Source organism: Eumetopias jubatus, unplaced genomic scaffold (assembly GCF_037043125.1).
Source record: "Eumetopias jubatus isolate StellerSeaLion01/CBP00866 unplaced genomic scaffold, mEumJub1_p1.0 scaffold_16, whole genome shotgun sequence".
In the NCBI taxonomy this organism is placed as follows: Eukaryota; Metazoa; Chordata; class Mammalia; order Carnivora; family Otariidae; genus Eumetopias; species Eumetopias jubatus.
The window spans coordinates 93566680-93587131 of NW_028274822.1; the positions used below are offsets into that span (position 1 = coordinate 93566680).

Here is a 20452-nt window from a genome sequence, read left to right on the forward strand (position 1 = left end):
CCCGGGCGGGCGTGAGGCGGGGTCGGGGGTGCGCGCTGGCGCGGTGCTGGGGAGGCGATGGCGCCGGCGGCGTCGAAGCTGCGGGCCGGGGCCGGGGCCGGGCTCGGGGCGCTGCCGCAGCGGGCGCTCGCCCAGTACCTGCGCCTCCTGCGGCTCTACCCGGTGCTCACCAAGGCGGCCACCAGGTCGGCGCGGAGGGGTCGGGCCCGGGCGGGGGGCGGCCCGGAGCTCGGCCGGCCTCGGGGACGCAGCCCCGTAGACGCGTTCTGTGCGGGGATTTGAGTGCGAAAGGCAAGGTGCCGCGAGTCAGACGACCCCCCAGAGCCTGGCACCAGCCGGAGAGCTCGGCGTGGGCGGCTTTGTGCGTTCGGTTCTGACAGGTCGTTGCCAGGGAGCCAGACCAAAGGAATGCACCGACCGAGGGTGCCAGGCCCCCTTCCCTGGAGGTCCTCTGCCGAAGGTGCGTGGGTTCGGACCGGAGGTCCACGTCCGGCCCACCTCCCTCTGGCGGCCGCAGCCGACGGCTCGTTGGCGCCTGCGCTCGTTCCGAGTTCGGGGCGTTCGGGTCCGTGTCTCGAGCGGCACCCGCAGCCTGGGCGGGGCGGCGGGTGTTTGCTTTCTTTGTCTTAGCAGCTTTGCATTTGGGGGAAGGGTGACAAAAGGCCCCTCTGCCCGGGTCTGCTGGTCCGTTGCACCCTTTGATTTGGGGTCCTAAACTTTTTATGAGACATCGTTCTCCCTCGTTAGCTTTAACCAGTTAATTTTATAAGTTCATCCCCTCTTATTAAATGCAGCCTTTCATAAATATGTACAGAATGCTTCCGGGGAGTGAAGCACCAGCATTAAGACAGGAAGGGAAGGTCCCTACCTCAGTGGGCTTTCTATTCTAGTGAGAAACTAGACAAAAAGCGAGATAAACGGGGAGGTCAGGGAGGTGTTATCTGAGGAGGTGACATTGGAACAGAGACCTGAAGGAGGGAAAGCAAAAGCTCTCTGGGCAGAGGGTACCCAGTGCAAAGGTCCTGAGGGAGGAGCAAGCTAACAGTGGAGCAGTGGAAAGAAGGTCTGTGTTGCTGCAGAAAATGAACAGTGAGGAAGGGACCAGATGAGAAGGAGGTGGCCAAGGATCAGATCAAGAAGGTCCTTATCAGCCATACAAAGAATTTTGGATTTTTTAGCACACAGAGCTTATCAGAAGGTAACTATAGACCAAACCTTGGAGCACCTGGGCCCATCTCCACCTTTCTACTGAAATTTATATTGTAATTGTAGGTTTACATGCGGTTGTAAGAAATAATACAGGGCGATCCCTTGTACACTTTGCCCAGTCTCCCCCACCGGTAACGTTTTGTAACCCTGTAGTGCAGGATCACACCCAGGACACTGGCAGGTGCAGTCCACAGACCAGGGGGGTGTGTGTGTCTGTCTGTCTGTGTGTGAAGTCCTACTGTCTCCACCTTTTGATGTAGGAACCTTATACCAGGGCTGCTTTAGAAAGGACTCATTTCTCCCCATCCCACGCTGCTCTCCGCACAGCCGTGCCGATTACATACAGGAACGGGCCACCCTCCTGCTGCTTTCTCCTGTTCTCTGATTACCTCTCTGTCCACAGTGGCATTTTGTCAGCACTTGGGAACTTCCTGGCCCAGTTGATTGTGAAGAAGCGAGAAAAAGAAAACTCCCAAAAGCTAGATGTCATTGGGCCTCTCAGATATGCCATTTATGGGTGAGTTCGTCAAGGGGCTGGTCTACCCAGTAGCAGACTGATTGCAACAAAGCGAGGGTATAAGACCAAGTTTCTGAAATAACCTAATTTGGAGGAATAATTTTTTTTTTTTAAGATTTATTTGACAGAGAGAGACAGCGAGAGAGGGAACACAAGCAGGGGGAGTGGGAGAAGAAGCAGGCTTCCTGCTGAGCAGGGAGCCCGATGAGGGGCTCGATCCCAACCTGAGCCGAAGGCAGACGCTTAAGGACTGAGCCACCCAGGCGCCCCTTGCTGCTAGTTTTTTCTCCCTTCTCCCTTGCCTTCTTTTTGATTAATCAAGCATTTTATTTACATTTTTTTTTAAGATTTTATTTGTCAGAGAGAGGGAGAGTACACAAGCAGGGGAAGCAGCAGAGGGAGAAGCAGGCTTCCCGCTGAGCAGGGAGCCCGATGCAGGGCTCGATCCCAGGACCCTGGGATCATGACCTGAGCCAAAGGCATCTATGCTTAACGACTGAGCCACCCAGGCGCCCCTGGAGAAATAATTTTTAAAAGGCATTGAAGTAATCATGGGAAAAATCAGAATGGTGGATAATGTGAACTTGTTTTATGGTTTTCCTTTTGAGTTGCTTGGGTGGGGGTGGCTGTCTTCATTGGGCTGAGAGATCTGAGGGCAGATAATTCACCTAAACCTAAGTTAGCCTTCAAAACACAAAGACCATGAAAGAGGAAAACAGACTCAAATATGGTCAGTTGTTTCCGTTAATTTCATAGTGTAAGCATCCAGAAAATAAATACTTAGGTATCCTGAAAAGTGTCCAGTTTCTTAACCATTTTTGGAATTGCAAAGACCACAGAGATTCAGTTTTACCGATTAAGTCTTCCCTGAGGTCTCTGGCCAACAATAGTGTTTGTATAGATGGATTGTTTTGAAGTCTTTTGGAACAAGAGTCATTTTTTCAATTTAAAATTCAGAAATATCACTTTGTATTTGTAAGCATGTTGGTTGCGGTCATCACGTTTCCGTAGTGTAGTTAAAGCCATAATCACCCTGGAGGGGGGGAGGGAGTGTGTCAGAATCCCCTGGGAAGCGTTACTCACAGTTTCCATCTTCAAGACTTCTGTTCCCTCTCAAGGCCCCTCTAGCTCGGTCAGTAGAGCATGCAACTCTTGATCTTGGGGTCTTGAGCTCGAGCCCCACGTTGGTTGGAGAGATCACTAGAGAATAAATAAAGTTAAGACTCTGTTCCCTCTCACTAAGGACCCCTGCTCTAGGCCACTTAACCTGTGGAAGAATAGGAAGCAACGGCTGAGAACCACTTGTGTAAGGACTTCCAGTGTGAAAAATTGGAAGAGCCCTGGGTCCCTGCCCATGTTTTTACTGCCGAATTTTACAGAGCTACGGGTCTGTTGTACCAGTAGATGCAGTGGCTGTGTTCAGTTCTGTCCCAAGTACTCTACCCTTGGGAACGCATAGTGTCAGTACAGACAAGGAGTGCACGGCACCAGGTTTCACTCTTGCTAACTACCCAAGGGGGTTTGATGAAAAGCTCTGACACCAGGGATGCATCCACTTATTTATCCTTGAGCACCTTCTCTGAGCGAGGCCATGTTCTAGGCACTGTGGACACAGCAGTGAACAGACAGGCACAGTGCTGTCCTGGGACGTTTACCTCTCTTCAGCAAAGAGGGTACCGTATGACTAAACAGATGAGATCATGACATATGGTGACACAGGCTATGAAGACAGTGAGACAGGACCTGGACTAGAGAGTGGCCGGGACAGTGGTGGGTTCATTGTCCAGAACAATCATGAACAAAGTCTCCCAGCTGACAGTGTTGAAAAGGAGCTGGCCACATGGAAACTGATGGGAGATCCAAGGCAGGTCTATCAGAGACAAAAGGAATGCTTGAAGCAGATGCAAAGAAAGCCTGTTTTCTAGAAGGACCACACAGACCTGTGTGGTCAGTGATGGGAGGCTCCAGGGAGGCAGGGTTTAGGACTTGGGGTCTGGGGGTGAAGCTGGACCCAAGAAGGGCACACCCGGAGAATGGCAGTCCTGCTCACCCCCACCGCGGGTCCTCAGGTTCTTCTTCACAGGGCCACTGAGTCACTTCTTCTACCTCTTCATGGAGCACTGGATCCCTTCCGAGGTCCCCTTGGCTGGGGTCAAGAGGCTCCTCCTGGACCGCCTCCTCTTTGCACCGGCCTTCCTGTTGTTGTTCTTCCTCGCCATGAACTTCCTGGAGGTTGGTCTCTGCCATAGCTCTTTGTTTGGCACAGCGATTCTCATCCTGGCATCTGTGGGTGGAAATCAGAGGGCCTGTGAACTTTGCAGTACACTCAAATTGAAATCCCTCACTTTCCTTCATGAACGTCAGACACAAACCACGGTTACATTGGCAGTACCTGTTGGCCCACAGTAAGAAGTCACAGATACCTTGGTATCATACATCATTTGTTACAGACAGAATATCTTTTATGTTTCATGACCCCTTCCACCTGCCTCAAGTCTTGTCACTGTGTCAGTAAGCAAGCACATCTACTCATCTATCCTAAGATTCTTTTCCTGAATATTTTGAAAGGTGTATTTCAGTATAGGTGGTTCCTTGGTAATCCCACATACTTTATTTTATACAAACAGGATTCTGAGAAGGGGGTCCATGGGATTCATGAAACAAGTTTCAGACCCCCGATGGCATTGCAGAACCCTGTGCTAACTCAATCCTGAACATCATAAGTGCTCTGAAGAGGTTAAGTCAGCATAGATTTAAACCATCACAACCACTACATGAGAGGTGTGTTCACGCAGAGTCACCAGGCATGTCTGTTGGTTGTGCCCAGCCCAGTCCCTTCCCAGTTCACCTCTACCCCCTCCCCAACTCTCCATCCACTGTGTGCCCAAGATGTGTCGTGTTCTGCCCTGAAAGTAATTGTCCCAACCAATCACAGCAGGTAAATCCTTCTCCTTCAGGTTTTATTTTGAAGCAGCATCTTGAGTTCTGGTTCCTGAGGAGAACACCCCTTGTGGTCTAAAGTGTTCGGGGGGGCAGGCAGGAAAGATGCTTCAACTTAACTGGTTAGTAATAAGTCCCTGAAAGTAAAAAGAGGTGTTGGGCAAGCCCTTAGGAAATCTGAGGTAGGAGGAAGCAAAGGGCACCCACATCCCTTTTTATCCTTCCAAATATGAAAGGAATGTATGTTCATTAAAAGATGAAAACTCTGAATATATATGTGACCAAAGTGTGTAAGGTACCCAACACACAAATGATCTATGTGGGACCACATTATACCACACACACTATAGATGCTCCTGCATCTGCATTTACATTTTTAAATTTGAATGTAGTTGACACAACGTCATGTTAGTTTGAGGTCTACAGCGCAGTGATTCAGCTTCTCCATGCTCACCGCAAGTATCACCACACAACTCTAATTATAATATCATGGACTCAATTCCCTACGCTGTGCCAATGTCCAGCATTTTTTTGATCATAGATAATCACGTTTGGACTGCATGGTATTCCACCGTATGCCTGTCCCTTTTGTGTAAGGGTTCCTGTTTGGTTAATTCCTAGAATTGTCCAAAAAGGCTGTCCTTGCTTGTTCTTCCTACAGGGCTATAGAATAGTACAAACTGCTGACATTTTTTGAGCACTTGTTCCAAGCTCTGCATTGAGTCCTTTGGGTCATTTGAGCCACAAGTCAACCCCATTTTTGAGGAAGCTCAGGCCCACAGCTTGAGTTCCCATAACTTGCGAGACCGTGAGTCCTGTCAGAACCAGACTTTGTGACCCCAGAGCACCCAACCCTCGCAGATTTGTCCTCTGGGCGAGGTTTGTTTCCCCACACTCTTGACAACCAGGATTGTATTTTTCTTTTAAATAGTTTGCAATTTGATACATAAAGAATAACGTATACATATTTGTGAAGTTGAACAGCTTTTTATATGCTTACTGTATTAACTGCTTGTTTTCTATCAGTGTTTGCTTTTTTTCTCACTGATTGTATATTTGTATATATTAAGGACATCAATCCTTTGCCAAATACAGACTGCAGATATTTTTCCCATTTTTCAGGTTTTTGTCTTTTAACTGCAGATAAAGTTAAACCTTTGAAGTTATATAAATAAAGTTTATTTATAGTGTGTTTCTCCATACAGGAGTTAAAAAATTTATGTATTCAAATCTGTCAGTCTTTTCCTTTGTGGGCTTCCTTCAAGGAAGATACTGGGAATATTCTTCTTTACTTTATTCTTTTATGATTTTATTATGTACATTTTGACAAACACAAAGATAGTGGAAATATTCTATATTTTTGTCTAGTATTCTTATTTTTTTATTCATGCGTGGGAGATAATACTTTTGTTTCTTTTCACTTAAATAGCAAATTGTCTTGTTAGCGTTTATTGAACAATCCCCCCCGTACTTTGAAATGTCCGCTTTATCATGCTCTCATTCCCATATGTGCAAGCCTTTATCTGGACTCTCTGATCTTTTGCTGGATTCTATTAATTTCCATTGTATGTCTTTTCTTTTTTAGCTTTTAATTACCATCATTTCATAGTATTTTTTTAAGTCTTTAGTAATTTAGGCCACCTCTTGCTATTCTTTTTCAAGATGGCTATTCTTATGCATTTATCCTCTCAGATGACATTTAGAATCAAGTTATTGGGGTTCATTTTTTAAAAACTTCAAGTTCTGCTTGAAAATGCATCCATTTTGGAGATTATTTTGGGCAGAACTGACAGCCGAGGCATACATAGCCGTCTGGTGCCCATGGCCAACAGCATGAATCCCACCGTTCAGTCAGCTCTGCACAGAGTGATGAAGGTCCGTGAGGGCCCTGGGCACAGCGAGAGCAAGTGGGGGCTGCCTCACTGCTGACGACTTCCCAACCGGGTGGTTGGCTCCTTAGAGCTGCAGCGCTAATTAGGCACACAGGTGTGCTGTCTACATACAAATGGAACAAAATCCACAGTTTATTTTTTATTTTATTTTAAAGTTTTTATTCATTTGACAGAGAGAGACACAGTGAGAGAGGGAACACAAGCAGGGGGAGCGGGAGAGGGAGAAGCAAGCTTCCTGCGGAGCAGGGAGCCCGGTATGGGGCTCAATCCCAGGACCCTGAGACAATGACCTGAGCCGAAGGCAGACGCTTAACCCACTGAGCCACCCAGGCGCCCCCAAAATCCAGTTTTAAAAACCATCATGTTAGGGTTTGGAGACTTGCAGACCTTGGCACCCCAGCTTCGGTTCTGAGGACAGTGGCAACTGCTCAACATCCACACTCCCCTCCTTTCCAGGGGAGAGATGCAGCTGCGGTCGCTGTCCAGATAAGGAGAAGCTTCTGGCCGGCGCTGCGTGTGAACTGGCAAGTCTGGACCCCGGCGCAGTTTGTCAACATCAACTATGTCCCTTTGCAGGTGAGGGCCAGCCGGCACCATGCAGAACCAGAGGGGGCATCATCTTCCACCAGCCTTGTTTTAGCTGGGACTGATCGGCGGTTTTCTCTCTGCCCAGAATCAGTAGCAGTTCTGGATTTGGACAGATAAAGCAGGTGTCCACACCTCATCCACTGGTCCCAGAAATGTTTCTGAAAAGCCCCCAGTCCAGGAGCAGCTTGGATTTTCCAGGGGTGCAGTATTGCCAGTGCCTGGCCTTGCGGGTCACAGTCAAAAGTACACGCAGTTGCCAAGCAGTGCCAGTGCCCAACAGGATGTGCAGGGGAGGCATGGGCAGCCTAACCTGCAGTGAGGTCAGCGCACACCCGAGGAGCAGGCAGACGGTGGGACCTAGGGTGGGGCAGCCCTTGAGGTGCCACACACATGAGGTTCAGCACTTCTGGGCACCGGGAGGGGTCGCAGTCTGAGGTGGGCTGCTGAAACTGCCCCACGCAGCCCCACCTCCTGTTCTGAGCAAGGTGGGAGCCTGGAGGGGCTCTAAGCTGCAGGAACAGCTCACTGGGCAAGGCTGAGGGGCCCCGCCATTGTGCACTGCCTTTACACACCATGGACAGCTCGTGTGTCCAGCCCCAAGAGCATACACAAGGTTGGAGATGCTAGAAGGGTTTGGCACATATGTGTGCTCGTGGCCTGGGTTTATTACAGCCTCGAAGCAAGGATATACAACTGGATCCTAGGAATCCATGCAGGCTTCCTGTGCTCCCTCCCTCCCATGAGGGTCACACAGAGCAAGCGCTCACCAAAAGAGCTTTGGTACCACCAAATGCAACATGTAGGCCATGTTTCTGCCCAGGGAAGCCCTGTAAAGACGCAGCACCTAGGGTTTTTTGGGAGGGCTGGTCACGTAGGCATCCTGTGCCTGGCACACACCAGAATTCCAGACTCCCAGGAGAGCAAGTGCTCAGCATGAACCGTGTTATTTTAGCAAGTAGTCGAGGCCTAGGGAGCCATTCTTATCAGTTGGGGAAAGGTGGGAACCCTCAGGAACTCTAAGTACCCAGGCCCCAAGGAAGGGCTAGCCTCTCAAACAGGCCTTTCCAAGGACTGCAACCTTAAGCTTTTTTTGCACACCATTTAAGTAACCTACTTGTTTTCACCCATGCTCTAGAGAGGAGAGACCTGGGCAGAATTCCCTTGAGCTGCAGCTCCATTGGAAGGCTGGGAAGAGGGAGGGAGGTGCAGGCTGGGTGGTCACACACACACACACACACACACACACACACACCAAGGAGTAGCAGAAAACCAGAAGGCAGTGACACACAACCACAGTATTGCAGGGTTAAAGCAAAATGGGAATCAGTTTCATTGGTTTTAACAACGATCTTATCAGTGATGTTCCCAAGAGCAATTTCAGCTCCATGAGGGCTAAAGCCAAACTGCTGTGAATTAAGTAGTGGATGAAGTAGAAATCGTAAGTCTGCAAAATTCTCTCAAGAACTTTGTGAAGAGGTGGGGAGAAATGGGAATGGGCGTTGAAGCGAAGAGAGGCCATATGCTACCCTAAAGAGGGGGGCATGGGATTTGGGCAGAGGCAGAGAGGGGCTTTAGACAGAGGCCCTTCTTTACTGAGACAGGAGAGAGGTGCCTGTTCACTGGGGATGCCTGTGCACACCTTCTCTTTCCTCTGGGAGGGCAGAGGGCAGGGCCAGACTAAGGGGAGAGGAGGTGAGATGGGTATCTTGAGGGGAGTAAAGGCAGGGTGAACTTGTAGAGAATGAGAGAGCTGACTGGAGACCCTCCTGTGCATGGGCACAGGGCCCCAGGGAAGCAGGGAGGATGGGGGTTTTCCAGGGAGTACAATTAAGGAACAAGAGGGGAAGGCAATGAGGGCTCTGAGCCATGGATCCTAAGGTACTTAGAAAAGGAAATAAAGATATGGAAAGGCAGAATGGCTGAGGATGTGAAGGGATCTACGGATGGGAGGGTGGGAGAGCCTGGAAAATGGGACCCTCCGGGGCAGCCTAGGGACAGAAAGCTGGGAGGCTGTGATTAGTTTCCATTTTAGGTGGTTGCAGGTGAGTGCTTAAGGGGCAGTGGAGTTTATTAAACAAATATTTACTGAGCACCTGCTGTATGCCCCACTGCTCTAAACTCCAGGGATACAGTGACTAACAAGGTGGAACAGACTGCTGCTTTCATGGGGCGTATGTGTCAGGGAGACTCACTGACTAAGGGTAATTTCAGGTGGGAGTACCTCCATCAGATCATCAAAGCAGGGTCATGGCCTGGGCTGGCGGGGTATCACCGGTGGGCTTGGTGAAGCCACCACATGGTGTCCAGTCCTGGGGTGAGAAGCCGAGCCAGGAGCGAGCGCTCAGGGAAGGAGGGTGCGGGACAGTTAGTCTGGCCTGTAACATCGCCAGGCACAGACTGTCCGGCTCACCCCTCTGGCACAGGGCTTTGTATGAAGTAAAGGCTCAGTGAATACGGTAGTGGGTGGATGGACTGACAACGGACGAGCTCGGTCCTGGGGGATCGGTGACTGGTAAGTACGGTCAGGGCCTCACTGTGGCCTGTGTTCTCTTGGCAGTTCCGAGTGCTTTTTGCCAACCTGGTGTCTCTGTTCTGGTACATCTACCTGGCCTCTCTGGGCAAGTGAAGAGGACCTGGAGCGAATGCAGACACACTGCCCGCGCGGGTCTAGGGACCACCTGCCTAGGGTGAGGGAGCAGAAACAACCTAGTCGGGACTTTATCTGACTCCACATCATGTGATTGAAGATGGAGAAACAAATCTTTTAACCTAAGAATCTTGTGTTTTACAAAGGCAGTAACTGTCTTCAGGTGATGCCGCCTTAGAGTCATAGAATACAGTAGTGTTGACTTCACTTGTCACCTTGAATTGAATTAGGACAACAATAAACTGTAACGTAGCTTTTTCTGTGGTGATTTTAACTTTTCAGAACAGTTGTGTCACTTTGGTAGAAATGGGTGGCCAGAGGGCTGCCCTGATTTTTTTTTTAACTAAAAAAGAAAACTGTGGTGAAAGCTGTACTACTACTGCCTGCCTGCGCGGAGCCACTGGAAAGGGGCCCTTCCAGAGCAGGACTCTGCCCCGACACCGGAAGCCCCGTGAGAAGTGGGTGCCACCCTTTCAGCCGACTTCTTTCTGCTCTCACTGTTCCTCCTCACCTTTTCTCGCTCTGAGCACCCCATTCTGGTTTCATGGATACGAGAGACCCTTGGATCTTAATTTATTTTTATATGCTGTTTCTATTTTCTCAGGATTCATGGGGATTTTTTTTCCATTTGTTTTGCTGTTTTTCCCAATCAGGATTTCCCCAAAAGTCTGCTGATTGTGCATCAGTCTTTAAGAGTTGGAGCCACTCGGGCAGTACCCTGACTGTGGGCTGACAAAGCAGGGACCCAGTTTTGTTGGAGATCACCCGTTTTCGGTAACTGAGGCCTTTTCCCTTAGACTGGCCAGTTTCCCTAGAGAGGAATTCTTTAATTTCTTGCCCGGGGAAGGGTCGTGAGATTTTTAAAAATGTACGTCAGGTTATGTCAACTGCTAACTTAAAAACCTACCAAGATGACCCAGCAATTCCACTTCTGGGTACATACCCCCCCAAACTGAAAGGGCCTTAAGAGGTATTTGCACTCCTACGTTCAGAGCGTTATTCACAGCAGCCAAAGGGTGGAAGCAACCAAGTGCCCATTGACGGAGGGATAAACAAAACGTGCTACATCCACAGAGCGGACTATGCTTCAGCCTTAGAGGGAACTCCGACACGCTACAGCGCGCAGGAGCCTTGAGCACGCTATGCTAAGTGGCAGGGGAAAGACCGTGTTGTTCTACTTACGTGAGGCCCCCAGAACTGTCAAATTCACGGAGACAGAAGGCAATGGCGGGTGCCAGAGGCTGGGGGATGCAAATAGGGGGTCCGCGTTTAACAGGGACGGTGTCACTCTGGGAAGACGAGCAAGGTCTGGCGGTGGTGGCGGCTGCACGGCTGCGAGTGTATTACTGCCACAGAAGCACACGCTTACAGCTGGTTAAGGCGGGGGCGCCCGGGCGGCTCGGGTCGCGCCCCCGGGGTCCTGGGCTCTCAGCCTCAGGCGAGGGCTGCTCCCAGTGCCCCCCGAGGCCGGCCCCCCCCCGCCCCCCCCCCCGCTCAGGCGCGCTCGCCGCACCGCGGGCCCGGGGCACAAACACACCCGCGCTGTGCTCACATGCGGCCCCGGGGCCCCGTCCCTCTCCCCCCGACACGCACACGCGCCGCCGCCCCGCGCCGCTGGCTCAGATGCTCCCGCTGTGCCCCGGAGAACGCCAGCGCTCGCTGCTGGAAGGCGGGGCTGACGTGCACCGGGGCCTTCCGCACAGGACCGGGACAGAGGCCTCCAGACCGTCGCCGCCGCGCCTCTTCCACGGCGTGTCCCCGGAAACTGTGTGCGCCCGGCCGGGGCGCCGCCCGCCCCGCGGCCCGCCGGCCCCGGGGGCGGGACTTCCGTCCCCGCTCTGTCCGCGGCCGGAAGCGGACGCCTGGGGCCTCGTGTCCCTCGCGACGCGCCGTCCACCCCTGAGCGCCTGCGCGGGGCCGGCGCGGGACGGGCGGGCATGGCGTTCCGACAGGCGCTGCAGCTGGCGGCCTGCGGCCTGGCGGGAGGCTCGGCCGCCGTCCTCTTCTCGGCCGTAGCGGTGGGGAAGCCCCGCGCGGGCGGGGACGCCGAGCCGCGTGTGGTCGAGGCGCCGGCGTGGGCGGGGGCCGCTCGCCCCGGGCCGGGCGTCTGGGACCCCAACTGGGACAGGTGCGGGGCCGGCGGGGGCGGCGTCGGGCGCGCCGACTGCCGGGCGGTGGGGACCCTCCCGGGCCCCGGGCCCACCGTCTGTTGTACGCGGCCGCTTCCGCAGAGGGGCCGGCGGGGCAGGCTCGCGGGCGCGTTTGTCTTCCGGAGGTGGCCGCGAGGCGGGCTGTGATCGGGGGCGCCCGCGAGCCCTCCTCCGAGCCCCGGCCGCCTCGCCTGTCCCAGAGGGTCGTGGGGAGGAAAGGAGGGCCGTGGTGCCCGGGACAGCGCCTGGCTGGCGGGGCGGTCGGGGTGGCCGCTCTCGGGCCTGGGTGGAGGGTCGGCCCTGCCTGTAGGCTGCCAGCCCGGGTTCCCTCGCTCGGCTTGGACGGGGGCGCCCTGACCCCATCTTTGCCTCGCAGCTGGGAGAAGGGTGGACGGGGGCCGGAGGGTGACGGCCCGGTCTTTAAAGGGAACTCTCTGCAGGGAAGATGGGCCCGGACATGGCTAGACGTCTTGAATAGGAACGGAAGCCTCCAGGTCTTGGGTCGCTGCGTGGCCACAAGCCACACGTGCTTATTGAGCACTTGAAAAGTGGCGCCTGTGATCAGGAAACGTTCTTTAGTGTTACTTGATGTTAACGAACTTAAATCTAAAAACCAAAGCAGTGCAGATTTTTTTATATTGTTTATGTGTGGCAGTGATAGTATTGTTGATACGTTGGACTAAATAAAGTGAATTTTTGAAATTTCACCTGTTCTTTCTAGTTTTTAAATGTAGCTTCTTGGAAGTTTTGAAGTACATATGTTGCCAGTGTTGTGTTTCTGTTGGACAGCACTGCTCCGGAGTCTGGGAGTGGCCCTTGTGGGCGGTTTATCCGATCCCAGCTCGCCCTCCCTACTTTACTCTGAATGAGGGGCACAGAATTTACTGGCAGCCTAGTTGTATCAGGAACTTCCTAGGTATTCTTTGGTTTTTGTTTTTGTTTTTAAGATTTATTTATTTGACAGAGAGAGAGAACACAAGCAGGGGGCACAGTAGAGAGAGAGAGGAGCAGGCTCCCGCTGAGCAGGGACCCCGATCCCTGGGCTCAATCCCAGGACCCCGACATCATGACCTGAGCCGGAGGCAGACACTTAACCATCTGAGCCACCCAGGCGCCCCTAGTATTCTTTGTTTTAAATCTTTAATTAAAAAAAAAAAAAATCTTCGAACCATTTTAGATTTATACAAAAATTGGCAAGATAAGAGTTCTTATATACTCTACCCCTGCTTTACTAACATCTTGTAATGCTAGTATGGTGTAATGGTCACAATCAGTGGACTAATATCTGTATGTTATTATTGACTGACATTCATGCTTTTCTGAGATTTCCTCAGTTTTCAGCTGTTGTCTGTTGTCTCTTCCAGGATCCCACATGACAATTAGTCATGTGTCCTCAGGCTTCTCTTGGGTGTGACAGTTTCTCCGCCTTCCTTGTTTTGATGACCTTGACATCAAAACTGATGACAGTTTTGAGGAGTGGTAATCAGGAATTTTATAGTATGCCCATCAATTGGGATGTGTCTGCTTTTCTCATGATTCAACCAGGGTCATAGTCTCTTTTTCAAACGTCAGTACAGTCTTCTGAATTTCTTAGTTTTTTTTTTTAAGGAAACATTCACTGTGAGATTAAAGGACTTATTTGAAGCAGCACTGGACTCTAGCTGTATTGGTTGAAACTGACATACTGTATTTGCTCACCAAGTCTCGGTTTATGAAGGGGGAGGCTGGCTGTGCTGGAAAGTTCTAGAGCCTCATCTGGTGAAATGTCCAGCCTCTTCCTGGAGAACCTCATCCAGTCTGGGCTTTCTGTGTCTGTGCCTGTAGTGCCCAGATGTCTTCTCGGGCCCAGCCCTGGGCTCCGGTGTGGCTTCTCAGCCTGTTTGTATTAGGGCACCCCAGGTTCGCCCAGCAGGACCCCTGAGTTGCCACTGTTCCCCTCAAAACTTACCTTGTCACAGCTTTGTCCCAGCTGAGGACAGTCTTTTCCTAGCTCTGCCCATACCACAGACCGTTAGCTTTTATTAATTTCAGTTCTGGGAGCCACCAGACATGCCTGTCTTCATAAGATTTGGCCGTTTCTCAGCATGTGGCTGCTGGTGCCCCCCACGGCCTCACCCCCCACTGCTCCCTCAGCTCCTCCTCAACCTTCCAGGAGTGCCATCCAGTAGACATTCCAAATGTACTTAGTGTGACTGGGGAAATGGAGCAATATTTTTGTTTAATTTTCATTATTTTGAGTTTAAGTAGCCACATGGCCAGTGGCTGGCGTTGGACAGCACAGTTGCAGGCTCTGCGTCAGCGAGGCCACACTGGCCTTATGGGCACTCCCCCAGCTGCCCCTTCCTGTTACCCGGTTTTGTTTTCTGCACACCACTCATCGCCTGGCTGTTTTAATCAGTCTCCTCACTAGAATACAAGCTGCACGAGGGCTTCGCTTCTGCATTTGATCACCCGGAACAGGCCAGGCACTGAGCTCTGTGCAGTAAATGAAATGTGGTCCAAGAGGATGGGCTCTCGGGGCCAGCAGCAGAGAGCAGAGTGCAAAGGGCATTGTCTTGTCCCTGCGCTTTCCCAAGATGGACATACTGTCTTGTCGGAAATACTCGAGGCTGACTTGTGAGTGGGCGTCACAAGGACACACCTCTCATTTTCAACATCAGGCGAGAACCACTGTCCCTGGTCAACCTGCGGAAGAGGAACCTGGACTCTGGAGAAGAAGAACTGGCATCCAGGCTGGACCACTGCAAAGCCAAGGCCACGCGACACATCTTCCTCATCAGGCACTCCCAGTACCATGTGGATGCCTCCCTGGAAAAGGACCGCACTCTGACGCCCCTGGGTACGTGCTGGGGCTCAAGCCCCAACTGACACCCATCCCTTTGGACCTATGTCAGGGGCTTGGCCTAGATTCAAGAATTGTCATTAACGGGCGCCTGGGTGGCTCAGTTGGTGGAGCGACTGCCTTCGGCTCAGGTCATGATCCTGGAGTCCCGGGATCGAGTCCCGCATCGGGCTCCCTGCTCGGCGGGGAGTCTGCTTCTCCCTCTGACCCTCTTCCCTCTCATGCTCTCTAGCTCTCATTCTCTCTCTCAAATAAATAAAAAATCTTTAAAAAAAATCTAAAAAAGAATTGTCATTAACAGTGATCATCAGCCTAACTGACACAAGACGGGCATTGAAAACATCCTCAACTTTAAAAAAATATATGGTGGATCTCGCAGGTGATCAGATCCAAAGCACAGCAGAGGTGTTCTGTACTCATGCTCTGCAAGTGGCGTACCGTGTATACCCTGTTTGGCTCGACCTAACCTGTTGCTGAAGATCCTTCTGTTCAGCAGCTACAGATCTGTTTAAAGTCGGCTTCATAAGGGTAAACAGACGAGATTGAGTGATAGCAGCTCTCACATCCCCCTGGCAGAAGTGCTGCTTATCGCGGAGTGCTGCCACCATGCGCAGCACTGCTGGGCATGCACGTCCGCCGTGGTCTTCGTGCCGGCGTGCCAAGCACATCCGTGGAAGAAATTCCTAGGAGAGGAAGCACAGGGTGGTCTGAGATAGAGTTTAAGTTTGTAAAGATTTCTTTGTTGGACAGGATATGACCCACTTGTGCACGTACTAAAAAATTCAGATGGTATAAAGGGTTTAGCAGCCTGTTCTCCAGCCTGCTGTGCCACATGAGCAGTGAAGCCACGTCCAAGGTGCTACCGCATGCAGCTGAAACTGACTTGCTGAGGGCATTTTCAACCAGATTCTAAGATATATATTTGAGAAAAAAGATCTGTGTTTGCACGCAGTCTGTACTTAGTAATGCTGAGGCCGTTGGGTCTTTACATGTTGGTATCTCTGATGATTGCACAGCTGGTAGGTCAGTGGCACTTTGCAACTCAATCTTTGGACAAAATTGAGTAAAAGTGGCATGAAGGACCCAGAAATAGTAACAGGACCCTACCCAGACTTCAGTGATCCTCAACCTTGGTCACTGTTTAACATTTCTTCTGTATGGGGCTGAGGGTAACTGCATTATCTCATTGATTTTACCTGTTGACTGCCTGGCCCCCCGGTTAGGCCCAAGCCCCAAGGAGGGCCTGCCCACCTTGTCCCCCAGCCCTAATGGTACTTGGGTAACGACTGGAGTATTTGTGAAGTAAACAAAAGAGGAGCTCCAGCAACATGTAATTCTCTGGTGTTTTTCATTTTCAAGGTCGCGAACAGGCTGAACTAACTGGGCTCCGACTTGCAAGCTTGGGGTTGAAGTTTAATAAAATTGTCCATTCGTCCATGACCCGTGCAATAGAAACCACTGATATCATCAGCAAACACCTGCCAGGTGAGTGCCGGGCATCCCCAGGTCCCCGGGCAGCAGGATTTCAGCAGAGGGCCCTGGGCAGCTTCTCCGGAAGGAGCAGCACTGAGTCATTGCTTCTCCGGCAGGTGTCTGCAAGGTCAGCACAGACCTGCTAAGAGAAGGCGCCCCCATCGAGCCTGACCCACCTGTGTCCCACTGGAAACCGGAGGCTGTGGTAAAACCCCTACTCCCCCAGGGAGCATCCCCCACCCCGCTCCCGTTGGCCCACTCTCCCCATATCCCTCCACCTGTGGCCTGCATGCTGCCTCCATACTTAAGGGTCCTTACCCTGCCCCCAGCAGTATTATGAAGATGGAGCCCGGATCGAGGCTGCCTTCCGGAACTACATCCACCGGGCCGATGCTAAGCAGCAGGAGGACAGTTATGAGATCTTCATCTGCCATGCCAACGTCATCCGCTACATTGTGTGCCGGTGAGGGGCGACACATGGCTCCCTGGCCCACCTTCCCTCCTGCCAGCCTCTGCCGGCTCATCTTTCCAGGAGGCCCTAGTCAGCCTTCTGGTAGAATGGCAGTTTGAAGTTCCTCATGATTATGCATTGTTGGCGGGAACAACACAGATGCAGTCCAGGCGGGTCGGGGTGCCCCAAGTCAGTGGCACGTTCTGGGTGATGCTGACGTGGTCACTTGGCTAAGGCACTGTGTGCTGGACATCTCACACTGTACAGTCGTGTTTGCCCCCTTGGTGGTTGGTAAGCGTCTTGGGAGACAGTGCAAATCCTCCTTCCCTCCAACTTATACCAACTGAATTTAGCCCCTGTCGGTGGGTCTTGCCACAGCAGATACCGTGGTGGCGCTTGCCTAATGATGGTTTTGCCTTTCTCTCATTCTGTTCTCATTTGTTAATTGGAATTCTTCTATAGGCGCTCACTCTTACTCTCCGTTCATTTATTTGTAGGATTATGGATTTGGCACTGTGGGTTATAACCCATCACCGTGTCGGTCATGTTGCTGCTCTGGCTGTTGGGCCCCCAGAAGGAGGCTCCTGTGTCCTGTGTCCTCTGGACCTGCCTCACTTCCTGGCACTAATGCAGCTTCCAGAGCCTGCTGAGTGACACCTGCCCTGAGGTGCAGCCACGGGCCAGTGGGCCCTGGAGGCAGTTAGGCCAGCTGGGTGCTTATGTGTTTGACCAAAGCTCACTTAGTGCAAAATGTGAAATGACTGGAACCCCAGCCACCCTCTCGATCCATTAGAAAGTGTGTGTCAGGCATTTTAACAGCTGAGGGATTTTCTCTTGTCGTGTGACGGTGCCTGACAGTGGCAGGACAGGGCACAGCCTGCCGGCTGGCCTGTGAAACCCTCCAAATCCAGGCTCAGGGTCCCTGCTCACCGTGCTTGACCCTTGAGCCTGTTGTCAGGGCTGCGGGGCGGGGGATGAAGGGAGGCCATTTCCCCTCCAGTGTCACATGCACGGCCTCTGGTGAGAAGCCCAGGACATCCAAGGCAGGGGGCACAGGGATGCCAGGAGCCAGGCTTCTCAGCTTGCTCACAGGGCTCCAGGCCAGGTGGGGTGCTGCGGGAAAGGGCTGGGCCTCAGACGGGGCTCCACACCCTCCAAACCAAAGCGCTGCGAGAAGGCACAGTCTCAGAGCCCCTGTGCTCATCCCATACTCCTCCCTGATAGCTGCTCTGGGTGTCTCTGCTCTGCGGAAACCCCATGTGAGAACACACCCTGGGGCAGGCCGACCTGAGCAGCCACTAGAAGTGACCCCAATGCTGAAAACACCAGAAGTATGCGGGGGCTTGGAGTAGAGGTGACCTGTGTGCCATAAAGGGCTAGGAGCCGGAGCATCCCTGTCACGATACGTGAGGGCATTCTGGGAATTGTGAGGGAGACATGGAGAAGACTTGAAAAAGCAGCATGAAGGTAGTTGTTGCCAAGGCTGCAGGGTGAGCCACGGGGGTGCCCCTCCTCCGTGCAGAGATTTAGGGCATGAAGGATGTCTGATGACTTGGGGAAGCCATGAGGATACTGGGCTTTTCAGCAACTATTGCACCTAGGAAGTGTGAGAGCAAGGAAAGGCTCGGGTTGTGGGTTACACCACCCTGTTCCTAGGGGAGCACGGGTCCGGAGCGGATCCGTGGCACTGCCCCCGCCCCCTTTTGGTTACACTGGAAGTTCAGTTGCACGCACTTGTAAGAAGCCATGGATTTCTGACTCACATGCCCATCTTGAGTTGGGTCGATCCCCTGACCCAAAGGGGCTGGGCCGTCACCATGCCCCTTATTTGATTTGATGGGATGGCATCAGCCCAGCAGCTCCTTTCTGAGAAGCCCCCTGCTTGAAAACAGGAGACAGACTTACCTACATGGGCCCCAGCCCCAAGAAAGTCTGCTCCGAGACCTTAACTGAGGTTGGGGGCTGTTAGCGTTGCCCTGGCCCCAGCCTGTTTTGGTGACAGAGCCCCGTTCTAGCATGTTCTTTCTCCTTCCAGGGCGCTGCAGTTTCCTCCAGAAGGCTGGCTCCGCCTGTCTCTCAACAATGGCAGCATCACCCACCTGGTGGTCCGGCCAGATGGCCGAGTGGCGCTCAGGACCCTCGGGGACACGGGGTTCATGCCTCCGGACAAGATCTCCCGCTCCTGAGGGCTGCCTGGAGGCCCCGCTCTCCTCAGTCCCCCCGTGGCTCCCGTGGGTGCTGCCAAGGACACGGCTCCTTCCCTGTCTTCCCTCCACAGGCTGCACTGCGGTTCCATCACACTTCTCCAGGACGACAGTGAAGAAGGACGACGAATATCCAAAATAACTAAAATGGGGCATTTCAGTCTGTACTTCCGGCCCGGGATGGAAAAGGGCATTGTTCCGAGCAGACGGGCCTGATTTCTTTCTTGGGGTTTTCTGCCTTGTCTCCCAGGACGAGGCCTCACTCATGTCGTCTGTGGGGACCGCGGTCAGCCCACACGAGCGTCTTTGGTCGTGACCACAGTTGGCCACACGAGCCCCTCCAGGCTCCAAGGAGGGGCCGCCAGGGCTTCCGTTCAGAACTTCTGGTTGTACATTCTTCTCCTTTCTTAAGACCCTTTTATCACTTAAATTTGTCAACTACAGATTCTCCTCATCTGGGTTCCTGCTTCGATAACCAGTGTCTCAGTCCAGGGTCCTGCACCTCTGACGCTACTGGGCCTTTCGCAACACCAGCCGCACCTTGGCAGGTGAGGGAGGTGCTGGGTGGTGACCGGACAGCCCGGCGTCCTCTTCGGTCTTCGCCTCTGGCCATTAATCCTTTCTGCTTACGGATTAAACTCCTTAGATGTGATATGTCCATCCCAAATATTCTGTTAATTTAGGAGAAACTACAATTTTTATGAAGTGGTTATGAACATTTTCTGCAATCAGTGCAACTAATTGGGACATTTGATCCATTTCTCTGTAACTTTGGAAATAACTGCAAAATAAACATTTTATTTTACTGATTTCTCAAAGTACTGATTGTGAATGTTTTCAAGAAAACAGAAACCCGTGCCGCGCAACAGACAGCAGCCCCAGACCTGCGGGAACAGTTGCAGTGGCAGAACGCTCTTTTCCGTGGTCTTTTGTGTTCTCAGGGCTGATGGCTTCACCAGGCGCCCACTCACCAGGGGCCAAGGCCCGGACCCAGGACAGTGAGCTAGACAAATGGCTTTCCACCGGCACCAGCCATGCACCACTTTCTAGACAGTTTTGACAAGTGAGCCAGGGGCTGTGCCAACTTCTCAAAGCACAGAAGTAGGCAGCACACCTCTGACCTCAGGTGGGAAGGAGGCCCAAGAAGGCAAGGGCCACACAGGTGTCCCACCCTGAGCCTGAGCCTGAGCCCTGGACCCTGGGACCCACACGCCTGAAGGTGGAGGTGGCAGGCACCCCTTTCCTCAAGGGGTTTGTGCAGCTGCCTCTGCACTGTCTTCAGATCTGCCTTTTTCTTCAGATTTTTTTTTTTTGAGAAAGAGCACATGAGTGGGGGAGGGTCCGAGGGAGAAGCAGACTCGCCGCGGAGCAGGGAGCCCGATGCGGGACTCGATCCCGGGACCCTGGGATGGTGACCTGAGCCGAAGGCAGACGCTTCACTGACTGAGCCACCCAGGCAGCCCTTCAGATCTGCCTTTATGGCAGCATTTCACTCGACCTTTGAGAAGCAGGGCAGCATTTTGGAAACTGAAAATGAGC

At 52.4% G+C, this 20452-nt stretch overlaps 2 protein-coding genes across 4 annotated transcripts; both read left to right on the top strand.

Annotated features, from left to right (window-relative positions):
• Positions 1-50: 50 nt before the first annotated feature.
• On the top strand, positions 51-9854 carry PXMP2 (peroxisomal membrane protein 2). Of its 2 annotated transcripts, XM_028095534.2 has the most exons (5): positions 51-185; positions 1613-1726; positions 3796-3958; positions 7015-7134; positions 9704-9854. In XM_028095534.2, exons 1-5 carry the CDS (start codon positions 58-60, stop codon positions 9770-9772), a joined length of 594 nt encoding a protein of 197 aa, XP_027951335.1. In that variant the 5' UTR covers positions 51-57; the 3' UTR covers positions 9773-9854. The 2 variants fall into 2 exon arrangements, with proteins under 2 accessions (XP_027951335.1, XP_087875461.1); XM_088019335.1 differs by lacking the exon at positions 9704-9854 and having other exon boundaries at positions 7015-8373.
• Positions 9855-11662: 1808 nt separating this feature from the next.
• On the top strand, positions 11663-19722 carry PGAM5 (PGAM family member 5, mitochondrial serine/threonine protein phosphatase). Of its 2 annotated transcripts, none has more exons than XM_028095557.2 (6): positions 11663-11921; positions 14604-14782; positions 16145-16270; positions 16375-16463; positions 16591-16721; positions 18745-19722. In XM_028095557.2, exons 1-6 carry the CDS (start codon positions 11731-11733, stop codon positions 18893-18895), a joined length of 867 nt encoding a protein of 288 aa, XP_027951358.1. In that variant the 5' UTR covers positions 11663-11730; the 3' UTR covers positions 18896-19722. The 2 variants fall into 2 exon arrangements, with proteins under 2 accessions (XP_027951358.1, XP_027951357.1); XM_028095556.2 differs by having other exon boundaries at positions 11664-11921; positions 16588-16721.
• The last annotated feature ends 730 nt before the right edge of the window (positions 19723-20452 follow it).

What these genes read in the sequence shown, in the direction of transcription:
- PXMP2 (XM_088019335.1), top strand. Translation starts at nt 58, where the DNA reads ATGGCGCCGGCGGCGTCGAAGCTGCGGGCCGGGGCCGGGGCCGGGCTC. An exon ending in CTCACCAAGGCGGCCACCAG is followed by an intron (nt 186 to 1,612) that starts GTCGGCGCGGAG and finishes CTCTGTCCACAG; the next exon opens with TGGCATTTTGTCAGCACTTG. An exon ending in CTCAGATATGCCATTTATGG is followed by an intron (nt 1,727 to 3,795) that starts GTGAGTTCGTCA and finishes GCGGGTCCTCAG; the next exon opens with GTTCTTCTTCACAGGGCCAC.
- PGAM5 (XM_028095556.2), top strand. Translation starts at nt 11,731, where the DNA reads ATGGCGTTCCGACAGGCGCTGCAGCTGGCGGCCTGCGGCCTGGCGGGA. An exon ending in CATCAGCAAACACCTGCCAG is followed by an intron (nt 16,271 to 16,374) that starts GTGAGTGCCGGG and finishes CTTCTCCGGCAG; the next exon opens with GTGTCTGCAAGGTCAGCACA. An exon ending in ATCCGCTACATTGTGTGCCG is followed by an intron (nt 16,722 to 18,744) that starts GTGAGGGGCGAC and finishes TTCTCCTTCCAG; the next exon opens with GGCGCTGCAGTTTCCTCCAG.